This window comes from Zerene cesonia, chromosome 27 (assembly GCF_012273895.1).
Source record: "Zerene cesonia ecotype Mississippi chromosome 27, Zerene_cesonia_1.1, whole genome shotgun sequence".
In the NCBI taxonomy this organism is placed as follows: domain Eukaryota; kingdom Metazoa; phylum Arthropoda; class Insecta; order Lepidoptera; family Pieridae; genus Zerene; species Zerene cesonia.
The window spans coordinates 2,737,617-2,760,692 of NC_052128.1; the positions used below are offsets into that span (position 1 = coordinate 2,737,617).

At 34.5% G+C, this 23,076-nt stretch overlaps 2 protein-coding genes across 2 annotated transcripts in view; one reads left to right on the top strand and one right to left on the bottom strand.

Annotated features, from left to right (window-relative positions):
* LOC119837417 (DNA topoisomerase 3-beta-1) overlaps window positions 1-8,252 on the top strand; it is an 11,680-nt gene extending 3,428 nt beyond the window's left edge. Inside the window, exons 6-15 of the mRNA XM_038362991.1 lie at window positions 1,438-1,520; window positions 1,898-2,034; window positions 2,328-2,515; window positions 2,896-3,012; window positions 3,547-3,702; window positions 4,353-4,607; window positions 5,048-5,235; window positions 5,809-5,958; window positions 6,709-6,889; window positions 7,442-8,252. Of these exons, the coding sequence (XP_038218919.1) occupies window positions 1,438-1,520; window positions 1,898-2,034; window positions 2,328-2,515; window positions 2,896-3,012; window positions 3,547-3,702; window positions 4,353-4,607; window positions 5,048-5,235; window positions 5,809-5,958; window positions 6,709-6,889; window positions 7,442-7,573 (1,587 nt within the window). The 3' untranslated portion in view covers window positions 7,574-8,252. The remainder of the gene's footprint in view (window positions 1-1,437; window positions 1,521-1,897; window positions 2,035-2,327; window positions 2,516-2,895; window positions 3,013-3,546; window positions 3,703-4,352; window positions 4,608-5,047; window positions 5,236-5,808; window positions 5,959-6,708; window positions 6,890-7,441) is intronic.
* A 2,750-nt stretch (window positions 8,253-11,002) lies between these two features.
* LOC119837495 overlaps window positions 11,003-23,076 on the bottom strand; it is a 30,085-nt gene continuing 18,011 nt past the window's right edge. The window contains exons 3-8 of the mRNA XM_038363092.1: window positions 19,601-19,834; window positions 18,215-18,318; window positions 17,493-17,696; window positions 17,194-17,276; window positions 15,076-17,063; window positions 11,003-14,907 (exon numbers count right to left, since the gene is read on the bottom strand). Of these exons, the coding sequence (XP_038219020.1) occupies window positions 13,040-14,907; window positions 15,076-17,063; window positions 17,194-17,276; window positions 17,493-17,696; window positions 18,215-18,318; window positions 19,601-19,811 (4,458 nt within the window). The 5' untranslated portion in view covers window positions 19,812-19,834 and the 3' untranslated portion in view covers window positions 11,003-13,039. The remainder of the gene's footprint in view (window positions 14,908-15,075; window positions 17,064-17,193; window positions 17,277-17,492; window positions 17,697-18,214; window positions 18,319-19,600; window positions 19,835-23,076) is intronic.

Below are 23,076 nucleotides of genomic sequence, written 5' to 3' on the forward strand. Positions count from 1 at the left end.
ATATATATAGATTTATTTTCTGTATTTTCCAATTTTTTTGCTCAATTATACAAAATCAGTGTAGTCCTAATCTGTTTTATTTTTCAGTGTTATTAACATTCAGGCAAAAGAAAAAGTGAAAGCTCGTCCAGTGGCATTAAACACAGTGGAACTAATGAGAGTGGCCAGTGCAGGTTTGGGTATTGGACCCCATAGTGCTATGCAGGTATATATATAATAGCTAGCTTTGACATGTGACTTTACCTGTATCTATATAGATGAACAAAAATAATTGTAACTTAAAGTGTAAATTATAAATGAGTGGAAATTTTGAATATCAAATTATGCTGAATAAAAGAAACTGTCACGTTACTTACACCCCTTTAAAATTTGATGTTTATTAGTGAAAAAAAAAAAAATGCCCACTATAAAGATTTAAGTATGCAATAACTGTTTACAAGATCAAAGTTACCAATCTCAATATATCTTATATAGCAAATCTTGTGTATATATATATATAATTGGAATCTCGGAATCGGCTCCAACGATTTTCATGAAATTTAGTATATAGGGGGTTTCGGGGGCGATAAATCGATCTAGGAATGTTTTTTAGAAAATGTCATATTCGTGTTTTATCGACTTAAACTTACTTTTTTTACAAATAAGAGGCGTTTGAGTAGTCTCAATTTATTATGGCTCTTCCTGACGTCTATTGGCGAATAATAATACTATTTTTTAGCGAATAATTAAAGTTCCAGCAGATGGCGTTGTTAAGTAACGAAGTCAATGAGTGTTTGCTTTGAGGTTAAACTAATTGTTTATATTGTTTTGTGTCTTCTTAATGCACGTGTTCACTTAAAAATGCCTAAACGATCTTGGAAGTATGGAAAGAAGTACTAGATTAAAATCCGATTTAAAAATTAAAACTGTGATGACATAAATATACATATACACTTGCGTAATTGATTGATTGATAAACTGTAAAAAATTAAGTATTTGTTTCTAATATAATATCAAACTAATTGCACTCACGATTTTTTTCTTTAAATAACCAGTTCATATTTTTTTATTATTCTGTCGGTAAGATCGAAAAATATTATTCATATTTCATCATTTTATTAGTATGTAATTCGTACTTAAATATAATTTCCAAAAAACACAATTTATAAAAAAAAACAAAAAAAATAAAGAAATAAATAAATACCGAGCAAAGCTCGGTCATCCAGGTACTATAATATTTATACATACATATAGATACAGAGAGCACTATCGTCTGATCCACAATAGTGCTCTTTCAGATGAATGTAACTATAGGAAAACTGTTGGAATGTAACTACATAACATATAATAGTAATGAATAATCACAGTATATATACCTCAATAACTGTAACATAGCTGGCTGTAACTCAACACACAGTAAAGTAAGGACAATACATTGTTATAATGTAAAATTTTCAGATTGCAGAACGTCTTTACACCCAAGGTTACATTTCGTATCCTCGAACCGAAACAACCAGTTATCCTGAAAATTATGATTTGATGTAAGTATACTTACTCATCCTATCCTACTATAACATTATAAATGCGAAAGTTTGTTAGGATGTGTGTGTGTGTGTGTTTGTTGCTCTTTCACGCAAAAAAAAATTGTACCGATTGCAATGAAATTTGGTGCATAGACAGCTGGACAACTGGAACAACATATAGGTAACTTTTTACCCCGATATTCCTACGGGATACGCACTTATGCGGGTGAAACCGCGGGGCGCAGCTAGTATATCATAAGTTGTAAATTAAGCAGAAACAGATTTATACAGATGAAACGTTTTTGTTGCCATGTGATATACAGTGTTTAAAATGAAATATAGTAAGTTCACATAATTAATTTTTTATGATAAGCAACATATGACATTCATTATAGGGGGACACTTCGCCAGCAACAGAACTCGAATAAATGGGGAGCAGAAGTTAGAGCGTTAATAGCGAATGGTATCAATAAGCCAAAGAAAGGGAAGGATGTGGGAGACCATCCACCTATTACACCCATGAAGCCAGCAAGTATGTACTTAGATTCTTTTTTTTTAACTAATTTATATAGAAATGGGGGATTTTTTTACAAACACCTACTAATATTTGAAATATTATTTAGGTGCTTCGAATGATTTTCTAACAAAAACATTATTTAATTACAATTAATACAATATTATAATTTTTGAGTAGCCATAGAACTTAACACATTTTTCCTTATTTTTCTTACCTTCCCTCTATTTTATTGAAATCGCCCCAACAATTCTCGAGTTTTAGCAGGACTAACGAACAGCAATTGATTTTTATGTATATTTTAATTACAGCGGAGTCCGAGTTAGACGGCGACATGTGGCGTATATACGACTATGTGACGCGTCACTTTATAGCAACACTGAGCCGCGATTGTAAATATCTGTCGACTGTTATCACTTTCCAAGTGGGCACGGAGACATTTCACTATACTGGCAACACTCTTGTGGATCCTGGTTACACTGAGATTATGCATTGGCAGGTTAGTTTTTTTTTCTAGCAACACTGAAATATAGGGTGTTGATATTTGTTCAATAGTTAAATGAAAGTTATGTTATGATCTGTATAAAATATGTATATAATTACAATATACATACAAAATTGAAAAATACAACATATTGTTGTTAAAATAAAATTAAATCTAGAGTGAATCATCATGTTTTATTAATTAACTATTATAATACAATATAGCCTTCTGTGTATTTATTTTTCCCCAATGGAAATCGTCCTTTCGGCGTTATCTTCTTCTTATTTGTGTTAACCACTATATTAAGCAGGCGATCATATAGTTATAGTTGGTAATAATTATGTAATATTAATATATATAATGTATATATAATAAATAAAAAAATAATTTTCCAGGCATTTGGCAAAGATGAATTCGTACCAACTCTGACTGTAGGCGAAGAACTGCGTGCTCATGACCACAGACTGGTTGAATGTCAAACTTCACCACCTGATTATCTGACCGAAGCCGAGGTATTTATGTAGTCTTTCATTTATACTGTTGGATATTTTATGTACTTTTTAGTCATAAATCAAGCATGAATGCTATTATATTCGCCAAAGTTTGTTAGAATGTATGGATGTTTGTTACTTTTTGACGCATAAAAATTTATTATGGTCTATATATGAAATTTGCTACTAAGATAGATTATTGTCTGGATTAAAATATAGGCTAAATTTTAACCGGGTACCACGCGAGTGAAGTCGTGGTACCTTTTTAATGATGAGTTAATAATTCTAAGCAAAATATGTATAGCCAATACTCAAAAGCGAAAAAACTATTTTGCCTTAGGGAAACAGGCACGAAAATGAAATTATATGAGTATAGTTGTGATAGTAAGTTATTAATCAAATCATCCATATTCTATTCCAATCTACTATGAATACTACACATTATTACAAAATCATGCTATAAGGAAGAAGTATTAATAGTTGCTTAGAGCACACCTAATAAATAAATGTACCTCACGAGGATATCCACGAAATCAAGCTAGTTTAACATTTCAGTTGATCACTCTTATGGAGAAGCACGGCATAGGCACAGACGCGTCCATACCAGTCCATATCAACAACATCTGCCAACGGAATTATGTGAATGTTGGCAGCGGCAGGCGGTTGGTGCCAACCAGCCTCGGGGTTGTTCTCGTTCATGGATATCAGAAGGTATGGATGAGCCTTTCAATATTCTTCGTATAGATCATTGACGAGTCTGAGTCACGCTGACAATTGTCCGAATCGAAATTCTGCCTGCGCATGTACTAGGCAGAATATCGATTCGGACAATATTATTAATAAATTATATTACTTTATTAAGAATATTAATGCGTGATACATTACTGACATAGAACATTGAAGTTTAATTTAGATTAAAGTTTTCTACAACACCGCTTGGTAATAATTAATTACTTCTTAAAGGGCAACCGTGAATCTAGCAGGTTATAAGGTATTGAGGAGGAGGAGTATATCAGGTTTTTTAAAAAAAGAATTTGTGCAATTAGAAATAGCAATGGAGTTTAGTAATTCTTATGTGAGGAGGATCGAATATGAAAAAGTAGAATAGCAATGAAATATGAATTTGTTTTATATTCTCATAATTTTTTATATGTAAAAAGATATTTAAAAAAGACGATAGAACACACAAAACACCTACTTTTTAGTAATCTAACACCCATTTTACCGTTTTATTCCCATTTGTATACAGTAATATAAATTCAAGATCAAACTCTCAAATTATACGTAAACTTCATACTTAACTATAATTATTTAAGGGGAAAAAAAAATTCATTTCATGTAATCCTGTTAATATCTTTCAGATTGACCCCGAGCTGGTGTTGCCAACGATGCGTTCGGCGGTTGAAGAACAATTGAACCTCATAGCCATAGGGCGGGCGGACTTCCACGCGGTGCTCTCTCACACCACGGAGATATTCCGCAGGAAGTTCCAGTACTTCGTGCGGAGTATGGAGGCGATGGATCAGCTGTTCGAAGTGAGCTTCTCGTCGCTGAAAACTAGCGGCAAGGCACTGTCTAGGTGTGGGAAGTGTCGCCGTTATATGAGATATATTCAGGTATATTTTTTTTTTTACTACGTGACTCACTGTTATATTTAGTTTATGTTATAACAATATTATTTAAATAACAACAACAATATTATTGAGAATGTTTTTTCTATTCTTTCAAAAAATTTCTTATTTATAAAAGCATTTCATTGCTATAAAACTAAAAATTTAACAATATTAATATAATATTATATAACAATATTATTATAATAATAAATAAGTTTAACGTTATACCCCTCATACAGAGTATATGTAAGGAAATCATTTAATCCTGGCATTTGTAATCAGGATAATAAGATAAACTCATGTAACTATTGTAGTGTACCGATCCTTGATGTGTGAGTCGGTTACAAACATATGGGTGAATCTAATATTATAATAATAATGTTAATACCAAAAAAAGTCCACGCTTTCGGGTTTATAATACGCAATGTATGTGGTCCGTCCAGGCGAAGCCGGCCCGGCTGCACTGCTCCCACTGCGACGACACGTACACGCTGCCGCAGCAGGGCACGGTGCGCATCTACCGCGAGCTCAAGTGCCCGCTCGACGACTTCGAGCTGCTCTCCTGGTCCACCGGCTCCAAGGGCAAGAGCTTCCCGCTCTGCCCCTACTGCTACAACCACCCGCCCTTCAGGTAGACGTGCCCCCTCGACTAGTAACCCCCTGCCCCTATTGCTATAATTACTATTGAAAAGACTAACTAACTAAAGTAACTTGGTATTGTCCCTCCGTTGAAGTGCTATAAAGATAATATTTCAAGTATTAACTCTATTTGTTCTCGACGTAGCATTATGGGCAACAAATTTTTCCTATGCTGTAGCTATCGTATTATGCCTGATTTTGCGCCTACATTTAACCCCCTAAATAAAATCTCATTTTTGTTTTTATATTCATATATTTTATACGACATTACAAGAGTTTTAGCAGAACTTTCAGCCCATATTATTCGAATTGCAGGCACATGTATAATGCACGAATATGCTCGTTTGTAGGGTAGTTAGTAGTGTGCGAATGTATACTAATATTATAAAGCTGAAGAGTTTGTTTGTTCATCTCACTCTCAGGAGCAACTGGTCCGATTTGAAAAATTCTTTCAGTGTTAGATTGCCCATTTATTGAGGAAGGCTATGGGATATATATATATATTATATACCACGGGCGAAGCTGGGGCGGACCGCTAGTAAATTGATAAAATATTTTCACATAGGGACATGAAGAAAGGTTTCGGTTGCAACTCGTGCACGCACCCGACCTGCCCGTACGGCGTGAACTCCACCGGTGTATCTGGTTGTTTGGATTGCGACGGGGTCCTCGTGCTTGACCCGTCCGCCCCTAAGTGGAAATTGGCGTGCAATAGGTATGTATGCGGTTTTAATGTGCTTTTTGTGTTCATATTTAGTGGTTTTAACGATTCTTGTCGTGTTTATTTCCTTTTTTATATTTCAATTGTTTTTTTTTTTCTATTTATGTCTATTAGCGGCAAAACTACATGTAAATTCATCGGTCACTGGGAAGAAATTGATCTTAATAAAAAATGAAAATAAAAATAGTATTAGATTAACTTGGATGTATGGGATTGTGGTATTTAAACTTTGAATTTTAACAATAGAAGGACCAATATTGAATAAAATTAAACACTTAATTGAACAAGCACATTATATTCATTAACCTTTAATAACATTGATTCTTAGAGTCATGGATAAATACTGTGTCGATCCCACTTATTTTTTTACTATACGGTTCGAAGGACCAATACTTAATAAGCAAAAAATTACAATATCACATTTATTAGGGATTATAATTGGTTGCGTAGTTTGATTAGATCAAGATAAGATATAAGCAATTGTTGAGTGATTTTAAATTGTTTAAGGTAAAGGCCAGGTGACCGTATTAAAAAAAAAAAAAATAACTAAGCATCTCACTTGATATAATAGATAAAAATAGTATAAACGAAGGTCTTTGAGTACTTGAGTACACACGTTGACAAAGGTTTCCGTCGTAGATCGAAATTATATATATGCATTCGTTGTGTAATTTAAAATTGTACAAGGTCAAGGTTATGTTGCCATATTACAAAAAAAAAAAAAAAATGTTTTCCCGTGGTCAGGTGCGACGTGATCATAAACGTGTTCGAGGAGGCGTCGCGCGTGTCGGTGAGCGAGCTGGCGTGCGGCGACTGCGGCGCGCAGCTGGTGAGCGTGGAGTACCGCGCGGGCCGCACGCGCCTGCCCGCCGCGCTCACCGACATGACCGCCTGCCTCTACTGCGAGCCCGCCTTCACCGCGCTGGTAACCGCCCCTCCCTCCCCCCCTCCCTCCCGGCCCCGCTTGGATATCGAGACGATCCTGTTTCGTCCGGAGGGTGCATTTAATCGGGACAAAAAGTATCCTGAGAAAATTTGAAAGAACTGTTTTTACAGTTCGATCGTGAGGCGGGATTCGAACGCCTAGCCTCTCGGTCACTCGTGATCCCACCACAGTAATCGAATTTCTTCTACTCTTTCGGTTTTGTGTGCCTAAGGGGCACCCCCCGCCATCTATTGAGATGATTAAGAATCATCACAACCAATACGAAACATTATTTCAATGATTACTATTTTGATTATGATGATTGATTAATTAATATCTATAGAACGCGGCCTTGTTAAATTTTTGTTAATTCAATAGCTTTAGTCAGCTCATACCCTGTCAGTATACCAAATTTCATCAAAATCCATTCTGGTAGAGATCACTCGTTAATATAAAACCGCCCTTTGTACAGTATATCTTTGTGCCGTTTTCTTTGTTATTTTATTTTGGTGTACAATAAAGAATTTATTATTATTATAATTCGGATGTCAGGTGGAGAAGCACCGCGCGGTGTCGGCGCGCGGCGGCGGCGCGCGCGGGCGCGGCGGGCGCGCGCGCAACAACAAGCACCGCAACAAGCAGCCCAAGGACAAGATGGCGCAGCTCGCCGCCTACTTCGTGTGAGCGGCCCTCAGCCCTCTGCCAAAGTATTGGTCGCCCATCCAATTTGTGGCCGCGCCGAATGTCGCTTAACCTTGATGTTTTTTTTATTCGTTGTTACGGTGGCTACAAGCATACGTTATTTCTGTAAATTTCCATTGTCTAAGTGTGAGTTCATCGTTTACAGCCTGACGGACGGACGGACGGACAAACAGACAGATAGTCGAACAGCAAAGGCTTGTAATAGTTACCCGTTTTACCGTTCGGGTACACATTTTTTTTACATTTTTTTTTTCAAATGGCTCTCTTTCTGTCCCCTCAATTTGTTAACTGAGTAAAGACGTTAATTTAAAGTGAGCATCATTCTCCTAAAAATAGGAGTACCTAATTATTTATTTCCAAGCCACTTTTTTTTTTATTCTTTTGAGTTAGCGTCAACACAACAATTAAAATAAAGTATTAACTTCTTTAATACAAGAACGGGTGAATAATTTTATATTTATTACTAACTAATATCATCTTATTTGGTTCAATGGTAGAATTTTGTATGTCTTTTGTAGTATGTATGTATTTTTGGCAGTAATATGTATACTTCGATTGGATAGTAGTAAAAAGCGACTAACTTATAACAATATTAGGCCAAGTAATGCATTTATTTGTAAGTAATATTTATGCTTAAAGAAAATAAACTTTTAACATTTAAGAATACCTTCGTTTTATTTTGTACTAGCTTATTTTTCGTCCGTATCCCGTAGGAATATCGGGATAAAAAATTGCCTATATGTTATTCCAGTTATCCAGCTATCTACGTACCCAATTTTATTGCAATCGGTTCAGTAGTTTTTGTCTGAAAGAGCAACAAACACACACATTTCCTTACAAACTTTCGCATTTATAATATAAGTAGGATAGGATATATAATATATATTAGTAGGATAGGATTTTCCCTTACTTTCTAAATTCACAAAGAGATTCTCGTTGAATTCATTATAATTGCTAGAATTTAGCTTCAAGACGACCGTATCCTTGCACTGTGGTTGACACGTGAGCGTAGAACCGCGAGGTCCTGAGTTCGATTTCCGGTGGGACCGGATGATGTATTCTAGATAATTTTCAAGAATAGCAATACTTCATGCAACGCGTGTTTAAACCATTAACATCAATGACGTTTCAGCTCGTTTCTTCATTAGAATAGGTTAGTACTCGATATAGCGACCACAGATTGCTACAAACCAAATTTTACTTACTGGGTTATTAAAAATCATCAAATTTTAAGTTTCTGTATTCTAACTGGTTTTAGTAAGGTTTTTGTATTTTTCTCTTATATGAAAGTGTGAAATTCGGGACAAAGTTATACACTCATATTATAAAAAACATAATTAGCTATAGACGAGTTGCCAGTATGAAAGGCAGCTCTTCTTTTATGTTTGTGCCTCTGTTAAATTCACTTCTACGCATCTATAAATAAACTGTAGTTAATAATAATCTATGTCTACATAAGTTTCATAGGCAAGTCGATAGATAGTAACCATATTTATAGCTAGAAAGGTCTGAGTGACTAAATGAAACTTCAAGTATATTATTTGAGTCTTCATTTTATTGTGAATGTTGTCACCTAATATATAGATACAGTATAATAAGCTTACAATTTATTACTGTATATTTGTTGAACGAATTTCGTTTCGTAGTAGATCGATTCTATTTATTTATTGAGACCTAATTTGCTATCTGGTAACATTGTGAGGAAAATTTTTAATCATTTTAAATTTATTATTTCAAATTGTGCATAAACATGGATTAATGTTTCAAAATAAACTAATAAAATATCACAATGTATTTTTCGATTTCTTTTAATAATTTTAGCGTCTATGATAGTAAATGAAGAACTAGGTAGCTACTATGTAGGTATTTCTAAAATTCATATATCTATGTGTGAGTAAATAATTTTAGTATGTTGCCGTTTTATTAATTGTATCATAAACGTATTTTTGACGTGTAGAATCCATTTACATTTCCCGCTTTCACATTATCGAAGAAAAATTTACAAATAGTATGAAAGCATCTCCACATGCTTTAAAATATCCATTTGTTTAATTCATAGTGCTCATATAAATCGAAACGATATTGTAATTATAAATGTTGCCAATTAATATAAAAAATGTATAATAAAATATCTTAAAAACCTTTATCGTTATTATTATAAAGAAACCAATAACAATCTCGAATGAGGTGTGTCCCTGCAGTGGGAACACATTATTTCGTACACATACACACTATCACAAATAAGTAAAACGGCAACATATAGATACATTGGATAAAATTAAGTTGGTATTTGGTAATCGGGGTATTGTGTCAATATTATAACAATATTTTTATCACAGACAAGCCAATATTTAATGATCAGCGATTGCATGTTATTACGTACTGCGTAAACTATATTTACAAATGTATGTAGCGATACGAAAAAATAAATTTATGGATAATCTTACCCTTTTCCAAAACGCTCATGTTATATTACTAATAGGAATAATCTATTTTTTCTTATTAAGTAAGGCTGATATTGGTCTAGTGTAGACAAAATTTATTTGAGAGTAATTTATATAATATTTATAGTTTTTATAATTTGTAATCTTAATCTGCCATTAATGAATAAGATCTTAGATTTCGGTTTACAATTAATTACATTTTTAATGGAAAAGAGTATCTATACCATAGATAAAAAAACCTTTCAATAGATAACCAATGAAAATATATAGCGATTTGGTCACATGGAGAAAAGGATATTAATTACCTAATTATGTCTACGTGCTTTTAACTAAATATTAAATTGTATTTACCAAGCTTCACCCTGTATGAATTATTTAAATAAATATTAATGATCGAAAGGAAACTCGCGAAAGAAAGTCGATTTGATATGCGTTGATAAAATATTATATTAGGTATATGTTTTGTTAATCAATTACTGTTTATAGCATAAATTGCATGCTTAATTTCTTATAAGATTGTTCTACGTTATTCTCTAAATTCAAATATATATAATAATAGATACCTATAAATTATAAATAATGCATTTTTCTTATGAATGCAGTCTCGTAAATTTCGATCTAAATGTCCTAGCCAACATTGCCATAAATTATTTTTCTTTATTCACAAGAAATATGCACATATTATTAAAAAACGTTTATATTGTCTGAAAAGAATATGAAACTAATTATTTGTATCAAAATATTATTTTGTAATGTCGTTAGGTGACGACTGAGAATTATTGGACATTTATAATTATGTTGTGCTTTAAAATTTGTCCTAATCACTATAGTATTGTATTTATTTTCTAATATAACTCTAATGTATGTAGAAACAGCTGTACATTTAATATTTACGCCTTGAGATTCTTTCATTGTATTTTTTACCATAGCCCACTTGTATGGTATGTTGTATCAAACAATTAAATAAAAATAAATAATAGATATGCCATTGATAATCGACAAAAAGTAATTATTATCAAAATTTGTTCGTAAATCTGATGACCAAATGAAATGATATCGATTTTTGTGATATTTATAAATTGACATACCGTAGCGTAAACTGAAAAGTGTTCCATTATAAATAGCTTTTTATTAATTTCTTTTATTCTTATTAAATTTGTATTTTAGTAAACTATTAAAAGTACAGCTTCATTATTTATCTATACTATGTTTATGTTAATCTCACTGATTCTGATAATATAATAACTCTAATAGCTTTTATATACTTATAGCAATTATTTACATTACCAACAAATACTCAGGCAATATAATCTAATGCGAAGCAACTGCCATTTTATCTTTTGGTTATATCAAATGTCTGTGTAACGTGTTTAGGTATTTAAAATGCATTAATTATAAATAAACTTATCTTATTATTAGTAATTAAAATAAAATATATAATTCGTTTTGTCTTATTCAATTATTTGGAAAAAATAAGAAAATTGTCTAAGTAAATATTTTTATCAAAACGAATGTTATTCTTGTAACAGCGCAAAGTACACTTAAAAGTAGGTACATATTGAGTATTTATTTTGTACTTTCAAGTATTATATAAGGTAAAGGTAATCTGCCATAACGATTTGTGGAGCAGTTACAAATTATTAAATGAAAATATTTAGTTATCATAAAGGTATTATTTACTATTGTATTATGCCTTAAAACATGTATTATTTAAAAAAACTAAAATTCATAAAGTATGATTACCTGAAAATAACTGATACAAAATAATAATATTGCGGTAAAGATAAATATTAGAATTAGGGTGATTTGTGTACTCTTTCGAACCTGACTATAATAAGAATGGCCTCAGCGTTTCATGTGAAATTGTCTGTTGTTTTTAGTTTTCCTTTAACTTTAGAAATGTTAAATTTTCTCAAATTCTGCCGTTTGTATTGTAACGATCTAAACTAATAAATGATCCTACTATTTTAGAGATAAATTGATAAGTTCTTTAAAAGTGGCTTATAGGTACTTATTGTATAATAGTATTACAGGTTGACATTAAAATATTCACTAGATAACATACTATGGTAAAGATATAAGACTTTCTGAAAGAAGATTCAATAATGTTCTTATTATAATCAAGTTCAGATAGATATCAGCAGAAAACATTATGTTTTATCAAACAGCTGTACAGGCAACCTTATATTTAAATTGTTCAGATTAATTATTCCAACGAAATAAAGTACGATACGCAGATAACATACTTTTTACAAAACTTCAACAGCGAGGCCAGCTCTTTGATATTATAATACTGAAAATAATTTACATTTTATTAAAATACGATTAAATTTTATAATGTTTATACCATTGTTCAAAACTGTAAAATAAAATTCCGTAAGTAATTCGTTCGGATAATATGTTACACAATATTTAATATTTTAAGCAATGAAATCGTGTTATTGTCATAGAATACCTAAGCACAGTTGAATGGACCTTAACAGTTTCGTCTTGAATAACGGTATAAACGTAATTATTAGATGTCTACGAAATATTACTGCAGGTATACATGTTCGGTAGATTACAATAAATAAGCTATGAGTAGCTTATATTATTTGAGCCTCTGAAGTATATAGCATATTATAATTAATTTATAATTTTTTCACTATTTAAAGCTCTTAGTTTTCATTTTATGCGAGTTCTATATGTCGCATAGAACACCGAAGGCCCTTCTTTAAACAGGGGTGTTATCCTCCGTAGTGGGCAAGTAAATACGATTACATAGAGATAACAATTATTATAGTATAGTGACTAGAATATTTTTAAAAACAAAAGCTTTGCTTTGGCATTTGCGTAGTTTTACACACGGTATAGATCCGAATATCCTGAACGGTCCTTAATCACTCGTTAGCGTTTATAAGAAAGGTCACTTGGATATATTCTTCACTTGGGTGTCTAACATCGCAATGGTTGTTTTTGAATCTCGACCATCGAAAATAAATGACGTTTGTACGACACACCACACTTAAATAGTCCACACTTGAACTTTCTCAGCTATGACGCACCAACTCGCTTGATCGTAGTACGACGATACCACGTGAAGGCTCTCCACATATTTCTCGATTAACTGATCCAGTTCTCCCTTCTTAAATACATGGTAGTATCGATGGTAGGTCACTGCTCCTCCTTCAGAGGGTAGGCTGTCTGACCCATCGCTTAGCGAAGGTAACAGCGGGGCGTGAGGCAACCGGGGTGGGGCGACGGGCATCGTCGCAGTATCTTCTGACGAAGATCGCGTTTCCAGGAATTTTCTGTCTTTCGAACATTCACTGCACGAGGGCAGCGATGCCAAACTCGCACATCCCAGAGACGCAGTACTTCCTGTTTTGTCTCGGCGACTCCAGTCGCTTCCAGCTGATGTGTCACTAGATTCTATTGAAAACCCTGATTTTAATGGTGCCGTGCTTGTGCTGGAACGAGAAGTCATCGATTCCGGACTAATCTCCATTTTGTCCAAATCACTTGAGTCAGTGGATTGTCCTACTTTTAATGATGATCGTTTATCTGTGCTAGTACAAAGCGAGTCTACACTTATTTCTGACTCTAGGGAATATCCGGTTTCAAGAGATTGACTTGTATCATATGCGCCCGAATCAATTGTGATTTCTGGATTTCCGTTACTCGATGATATCGCACTATCTTCATCTGGGTTTTTAATATCCGTCAATTCGGGTGTTTTATCATCCGTGATTGTCTTTACATTATATTGAATATTGGCACAATTATTTAAGAAAATATCTTCTTCGCTAGTTACCTTCATAGTTTTCTTGAGTTCCCTGTATTTGTTAATTATTGGATCTACGTCTTTTGATCTTTTCTTGGTCTTTGTTTTAGTACTGCACTTGGGAAATAATTTATTGATATCCATTTCTTGAGAGTCTTGTAAGCAAGTTACGTATTTTGTTTTGTCGCTGAATTTACTTAAATTATTTCCATCATTTCCGCCTTTACATAAATATGGGTCCTCGAGGTGTTGCAAGCTATCAGATAGTTCATCTAATATTTTTTGTGTGTTTCTGTCCTCTTCTTCTCGCTTCAATCGCAGTGAAATACTTTTTTCACTACTACTGCTACTTGGTAGATCAAAGTCTTCTTCATTTATTCGTTTAGAATATTGGTCTATTTCTTGTAGTAACTTTTCACTTAATTTTTCAGCAAACTCTGTAAGATGCTGACCACGATTTTGGTCAACCCATTCTTCATCTTTTGCAATCATATCTGATTTACATGTTACCAAGGGTTCATTCGCTTGGATTCTGTTAAAACTTTCTGATTTAGATATTGATTTTTCAGAGTCTGTACTTGATATTGAGATAGAATCGTACGGTAAACGAGTGGGGCTGCGATGATTTTTGGAATAGTTTTCATCTAATGAACGCCCTTCTGGCCGGTTTGGTGACAACCTATTTAAGCTCCATGTTGAATTGCTGGTACTTCCTTGTTTTGGGGACCTGTCCTTGGATCGTCGTCCTGGAGATAGACGTTCTAAGCTCGAAGAACTTCCACTTGAACTCGTATGAGATTGGGACCTCGATTTATCTTCCAATATCCTTAAATCACCGGGTGAAAGCTTATTAAGGCTCCAATTACTGCTGCTACTGCTACTCGAAGCTCCTTGAACTATTGCCATGGCTTCTGTGCATTCAATTTTGTCCAAATGTTTTCTTTTTGATCTTGGACTCGATTGTATAACAGTTTCACATGTTTCATCAAGTGTTTGTGCAACTTCTGCAACAGCCTCTATGAGGTTTTGAGGAGTATTTAATATTAGTGGCGTTTTTTCTTCAGTAGTCGTTTCCTCTTTCTTGGTTTGCAACTCAGATGCTGGCAAATCTGAAAAATAAAATACTTCATATAAATATAAATATTTCCAAACATTTTAGTTTTTAAATGGTAAAAACTGATAAATACAAATCAACTGAAACGGAAAATTAAAAATTAATGAATTTATTTTAAGAGGACTTGAGTGAATGACCCTAAATAATAATAAAAAATACTAACCTTTTTCAACTGCAGTCTTGCGTAATTCATCAGGTACGACGCTTATCACGCTATCGACTGAATCAGGTGAAGAAACTCCACTAGAGTCACTATCCATATCGTCAATAGCTGGGTTAAATAATTCCAATGACATGAGCTTTGGATGACTTTTAGCAATCGGTTCAGATTTGCCTGTTGTACGAACAATGGGAAACGGCGGCCTGCGACTTGCATTTATTGAAGGAATTCCTTTATTCAACATTTCTTTTATTTGTCGTATTCTTTCTTTTCGTCTTTTGTCCGCCAATCTAGAATCTAAATTGTCTGATACAGGGGATTTGTTGTTTTCTTTGGGCTTGAATTGAGGTATTTCCGGTAGTTCAGCCACGGTTTGTAGTGTTATTTTTGGATACGGCTTTGTGTCTTGAAGTATTCGAGGTTCTAAATCATTAGTTTCTAATGTGAGTTTATGTATTTCTTCAATGTCCTTGTTTATTTCTGCAATAAGCTCATTTGTGACATCGGTTGATATTTCTTCTTCTTCTTTTATAGGTGATATTGTGTCAATTTCTTCTAATATTTCAGGAACGGAGACTGGCTTAGTTTTCTTTATAACAGGCAGGTTTTCAATTGGAGGTATTATAATCTTTTCTTGTTCTTCAGGTTTGGGTGGAGAATTTGGTTGGCTCTTTGATTGTGGCTTTAATGGTACAACAGGGACGTTGTTTGTTGTGGAATAGTTTTTAAGACTGTATTGTGCAACGAGTATTTTGTTAAAATTGGCAGCTGCTTGTACCGCATTTGGTGAAGCCGGTGGTCGAATCAAAGGAAATGCTTGTTTTATTCTTGGAGACGGTAGGCCTGGTGAACTTTTCATGCGTGGTGAGGTTGGTACTGACGATACTTTTAATCGTGGCGAAGTAGGACCTGGTGATAACGGAGTTGGTGATAGAGGATCGCCAGTGCCGTCAGCTTTAGGCACATATATTACTGAAGCAAAACTGTCTTCTGAATCGACACTTGTGTCACTTTGCAAACTACTATCTTTCGATGAATCGGAGCCATCTTCTCTAGAATGTCGCCGCTCAGGACAGGTTTTTTCATTAGTAGTGTTATTGTCACTTGGTGTAGGAACTTCCGGTACAGGTCCATGATTTTTCCAACCTTGCAGCATTCGTACGAACACAGTCACCTTATCTATATTCGTTGTGGAAGTTTTGAACTTGTTTGTGAGGCCGTTTTTAAGTGATTGAAATTTTTTAGCAGTTGTCGCCGATGTTGAGAAAATCGAGTCACGTATTGAATCGAGAGTCCCTGGTCTCCTATATAAATACTCTTCATTGAGTGAAGCTTGTTTTTGTATATTTTTTCTTAAGCGCTCTTTTTCTCTTAACCTTTCTGCAGACATGAGCTCCTCATTTAATGAAGTTTGTTTAAATACACCAGGCTTTCTTGATTGCATTCTATATGTATGAACTTTGAAATTGGGCATTTCTTCGACAAGACTTTTCATGTCAGTAGGTTTATCGAGATCTTCTTCCGCGTCATCTTCATTAATAGATTTCTTTTGTTTAACTAATTTGGGTTTCTTACGTTCCGCAGTTTCAACTGGTGGAGGTTCTGAGGGTGGTGGTTCGCGTTCTTCACCACCAAGACTGGGCAAACTAGACCTGGATCGCACCATTGCGTGGCGTTCTATGTCAGCAATGTCTGTAAGACTTCTTGATTTTAAAGTGGATGAGTCAGGTGGTTGTGCAATTAATCTAGGAGGTAGAACTTCATCTAATCTTCGTAATTCAATTGGAAGATCTGCTGCTGGTGGTTCTGGCTGACCGCGAGGACATGGTCTAGTGTTAACCCTAGTTCCTAGGTTCCACGATGGCAGGAAGGATCGCCGGCCAGCTAATCGCTGTAACGCTCGTCTCACAAATGAATAGCATGTTTCATTTGGTGAGGATAAGGACGACGATCCTGGTGAGCCATCTCGGCTCTTCCATGGTTCCGCTGTCCTGTAAAATTAATTACCATTAGACTAGACGAACAATTACGGAAACCTTTTTATAGTATGTACTTCATTATTTTACGTTTTATAGCGAGTATTTTCACCTTTACATTTTATTTATTTACTTAGATACTTACTGCTCATTTTCCACAGACAGGAATCGTGGTCCAGGTGGTGGCGGACACAGCGTCACTGGTCTGTGCCATGGAATCAGGACGTCCTGTAAACATCATTGATTAAAATAATCCATATCCATGGTATTTTACCACACAAAATTAGGAACGTATATTCTATTTTAAGCTATTAACCAACATTTGAATTATGCAATTAAAAAGTTCAAATGATATGCATTGTACATTGATACCTTACAATAAGTCTTATCAGTGACTTTTTATACACTTCAAATCTGGCTCAAATATATCTTCATTTGGCTCACCTGCGAATGAAAGTTCCGTCCCTCGTGTTCCATAGCCCACACGGTGAGCAGCAGCCGGCCCCCAATGCGGGTGATCCTCGCGAGCTCCCGCAGTGCCATCGCGCGGCGCTCCACCGTCGCGAAGTGGTGCACCACCGCGATGGAGAGCACCGCGTCGAACGATTCGTCGCGGAACGGGAGGCTGAGGTTGTCGCATACGACCACCTGGTGATGAACGTGGTGGTGAATTGTAGTATTCAGTACTGTATGATTCAACTTGGTGACGTATAGAGCGGTTAAAATGTGACGTAAAATGATTCATCACGGAACGAAAGGCGGTTGTCACATACCGTTATATAGGTTATAAATTATAATTTGTATATGAGCTGGACCACACATCTTCGTCTGCTCTAAAAGCAATATTTATCATATTTTTGCAACATTTGTCATTGATGAACCGCTTTTACTGGTGATTAGTGATATAATATAATCATTCTCAATACTACTATATGTAGATGTAGTGTGTCAAAATTCAGTGTTTAAAAGTTATGTAACTTTATATGAATTACGTATATTACAACTGTGTTTAAAGAAGTGTCTGAAATAAGATTGCTGGAAGTAGTAGTGTTTTAAGTGTGAGTTTCAATATAGTAATTTACCAACTCTTGTGTAATTTTTTACGACTTTTTTGTATTATTTAATCCTAGCTAAATACATTAGTTTCTTACTATCTTTATCCATACCTCATTATTGTTCTGGTGGGCTTGCGCTGAAAGTCTCGAGCACCTGTCACCACCGACGGCGAACACGGAAGGATTCACACTCAAGTATTTTCCATTTCCACAACCTGGAATATTATGGTGAAATGTCAAAATGTTTATGAAGAATACATTTATATTGATAAGTTTTGTTGTTTTAATACCTTAAGTTATCTACACTAATATTATAAAAAGAAAATTTTTCTTTTTTTTTTATATTTGTTACGATTTCACACAAAAACTGCTGCGCTTATTTCAAGAATTTTTCACCATTGTAAAGCTGCAACTTCACTGAGTGACATAGGCTATATATGTAGCAGCGAGGGAGGGCGAACAGTCGGTCTTCTAACATTTGTAAAAAAAATCATAGATTTCTTATTATTTATTTGTGTTTTTAACAAATGGCTTGAACAATGGCAAAAAGTTTTATAGCTGAAATATATTAAATGTTTTGAAATATTCAATATATTTCAAGATTTCTCAAATGGCTGTCTTATCGCTAAATAGCGTGTTCTTCCAAAGTACCAGTTGTACGTAAATTAAAGTAGAGAGGAATGAATAGTTGTGAGTAAATAAACAATGTTAAGCTTTATGACTCTTGACCGAATAAATAAGCAATTTTGATATAATTGGGACTATATCAATTACTTATAACTTGTTATCATCACGTTTATCATTGAATCGTATTTAATTATCCTAATTGTGAGGATATGAAAATAGACAAGGTTTTATTCATTCACGAGGGCGGTCACTCCCACGTTGTGACATTTGGCTCAACGCGGCTACTGCTGAAATGCTAATTATCTGTTGTTAATATATTTACGAAACTGAGTGGGAAGATTATATTACGCGCCCACTTACTAATAATGCCTTCGAGAATTAGACATTAATAGCGAAGACAAGTGAGGTTAGCGGCTGAAGGCTATGTACAGAGCATCATTATATTAATTGTAAATTCGCTCGCAAAAAAGGAGTGAAATATAATTTTATTGAAACGTTAAATGTCATAATTATAGGTTGGATTAAATAAAATGTGAACGTGTAATACGTAAATAAGGCGAGCTACACCCAGTATGTTCCTATGTAGCAGGAGAAGTTACTGTATTTTTTAGAGAGAAAATTACTAAACACAACAGCGAAAAAATGAATGTATTTCGCCTTCCTCTGCGTATGTGCTGCTCGCTTTTAAGGGGTAAGGGATAAGGAAAGGTTAGTATACTGGAAAGAAGGAATGGATTCAGAGAGTTAGTAAACGAAAACGGGCCTACGGCTCTCCAACTCAAAGTTCGAAACATACATAACATGCAACTATTTCATGCCGGTCGTCTGTGGGGTGTGGTACTTCCCCAGCCGGTGGGCCAGCAGACTTACCGACGTCGCACACGAGGCTGCCCGGCTCCAGGTCGGCGAGGAATGCGCGCACGGCCGGCGCCGGCGCGCTGGGCGCGTCGTCCTCGCCCGCCTGCTCGTACACGTCGTGCACGTAGGCGCGCTCGAGCGCCGCGCCGCGCGCCGCGCACTCGCCTGCGCACTCGCCCGCGCACTCGCCCGCGCCCGCCACCGCGCCCGCGCCATCTGCCATCACCGCACCGCCATTGCACAGCGCTGAAAATTGTTTATTCTAGTTAATCGTAATGTAATAAAGCTTATTTATTCGTTAACTATAAAGAAATCTTATATACATTCATTTAAAAGATTTATATGAAATATACTTAATAAATATATTTACTTAGTATGTTTATACTTCCATAAAAAGGTTAATAATTTATATACCATGCATTAATCTTCAATACCTTTATACAACTCCATCAATGTCATCTTACATTTATAACGTGAAAATAGACGAAGAGTTTCTTAATATTTACTCTTATTATTATATTAAATGTTTACAAATTACTAAATAGTTTCCATAATAAAAAGGTGATGCCACAGCTTAATAATACCGGAACGCCTATTTGGTTCTGTTTCTACTCATACCGTTTATTAGTTTAATTTATCAGATAGACCTTGCTTTGTGCAAATGAATAAACCATCCATTAATCATTTAAATTAATCACAGCATCGTAACATATTAATGTAACAACTACTAATAAATGTTTACTAAATTACAATTACAATACCTATAGTTTTATTCTAACGTATTAGCATAGGCTATATATAAACAGTTCCCAATGCAATTGGTTGAATTTAGCTTAAACCGCAATAGTAAAGCACGGACAATTGGGCAGACTAAATAGCACTAGCATCGGAAACATGCGCTTTTGCGACCAGTCTAAAATTATTCTAAAGCATTTCTATTTTAAGCTACATTTACATGAATCCGAATTGATATTGTATGACTAAGTGCATTTAACAAAGCTTATAGAGTTATTTAATCAAATTAACGATAAACTAAATAAATTAGTCATCCTTACATGTTGTCACTACTATTTAGCACCTTGTATAGGTTTCATTTAACGTTAATAATCTTGTGTAATATGAACGATTTATGGTAATTCCAATGCTATTAGAAGCTGACGTTTACGTAGCGAAGAAGGTTCTCGATTCTGTAACTGTAACTGTATTTTTTAAATTTTGTTACTCGATTTCTCTCTGAGATTTTAAGCGATTGGCGTAATTCTTTCTACGATGTTAATACAGCTAGTAATGAGATAATATGGATCTATTAATGTAAGTAAATGACTTATGCGTATATTTGTCGCAAAAAATATCCCATGAAGGACGACATGTCTCTCCGCAACCACATTCACAAGACTGTTGCGACTGCCCGGCACTCTATCAAAGATAGGTTTGATGTCGTTATGCGTGAGCCTACCTACTCTAAGTATAATGTAGACTGATGTTGTTTTTCAGTTCGAAACATTTATTTATTCAATTACATTTCTTTTAGAAGTACTTTTGAATTATTTACAGTGCAACATAAATAAAATAACAATCCATATTGAATAACATGAAAATTAAATAAATTTATAGAATATATAAAATAATGAACCTCATGATGTATGCGAAGATGCTAAAAGCTTTTTAAATTGTATTGATTTCAAAAGCTTTCAAAGTAATCAAACCAATTCTGCAAGAGAAATATAAGAATATATACTATCGATAGTCCTGGCTTCGCCTGGTCCGAACCGAAAAAAAAAAAAACAATGGTTAAGTGAGAGTCAGACAAATAACCTAAAATGCAGTTACATTTACGTTAAAGCAAAAAAAGCCAACCCAATTTCTAACTGTTGTAATAACGATAGCGTATATATGTACATCATCTCTAAAAATTCAAGGGTCGGATGGATTGACAGACAGACAGATCGACGAACAGCAAAGTTTAAGTAATCCTAAGGGTCCCATTTCTGCCTTTTGGTTAAACCTAAAAATTAAATACGACATTCCTTATTATTAAACTTCTGTTGGCAAAATTATTCTCCAAATAGCCGCTTAAGCTATCGCGATCGCTAAGCCCCGCGGTTTTACCCTCGTTAGTCTCTATCCCGTAGGAATATCGGGATAAAAAGCCTATATGTTATTTCAGTTGTCCAGCTATCTACGTACGAAATTTCATTGCAATCGGTTCAGTAGTTTTGGCGTGGAAGAGTAACATACATACATACACATGCACATACATCCATCCTCGCAAACTTTCGGATTCATGATATTAGTACGATAGGGTAGGACAAACAAATATACAAAATATCTTTCCATTATGCAATAAAAGTATACATTAATATTTCCCAATTGTATTATACTATTTTATATGTCATGTACTTTGTTGATTTACAAGGACACAACCGGAGCCACAAATAGCTTCGATTCTATATCGAAATGGAGAACTGCATTATTCAAATCAGTAAACGGGTGTTCCGCCGAAGGTGACTGAAAATAGTGATTGCAATGCAACTTTCTGGTTTCGCAAGATATAGCTGCCTTTATATTTATGGTAAAAGTACCATTTTGTAAGAGCTCAGTCACGTCCGTGGATTTATGACCTCACTGTATCTCACTTGGTGACCTGGTTACGTATAACGGAATTCCAAACGTTCTTTGCGATTATCTAATGTATTGGAAAATTGATTTTGTACAAGATTTTTAACTGAATGATATTTTTTTTGGAATAGATAACGAAGTGTGTTGTGGATATGTGAATGTAAACTATGAGTTTGAAGATAATATTAACGCGTTAATTTTGTTTTTTTGAGATATTATAAGGTCTACAACCATTTTTTAATACAGAAAATATCAACCAATAAAATATAACTTACAAATATAAGCCCACATATTATAAGGAAAACACAAATATCATCACATAATGTTTTTAATTATTCAGTCAGTAATTGTTTATTGAATTCTTGCATAATCTTAATCAAATTAACGTAATTTTATCGTTGTAGAAAAAAAAAAACAAAAACATAAGCAATATCCACCAGTAAAACCGAAATAAAACTAACTACTATACAAAATCCATCACAATGAAAGAATCAAATACACGTCCTATTTAAAAGATTGAAATAATGTAGGCATAATGTAGGCAATTTCAGAAGCCATTCATCTCATCTTTTGTGTTTCAACAATAATGTAGGTACGGAATTTTATTATGCGAGAGAACGCTGATGCATACTGCTTGAATCGCGGAAAGGATCGTGGATTTCGCCAGATGCTGGTTTTATAGGTTCACTTTATTTATACACTGCCCTCTCGAGGACAGACCCTCGACTTAAATAAGAATTAATTTTAGGGTACTGTGTCCAAAGGGTAAAACGGGAGCACATGACCTAAGATTTCGCTGTCTGTCTGACTGCTGTCCGCCTGTCCGTCCGTCTGTCACAAGGTTGGATCTCATGAACTGCGACATATGT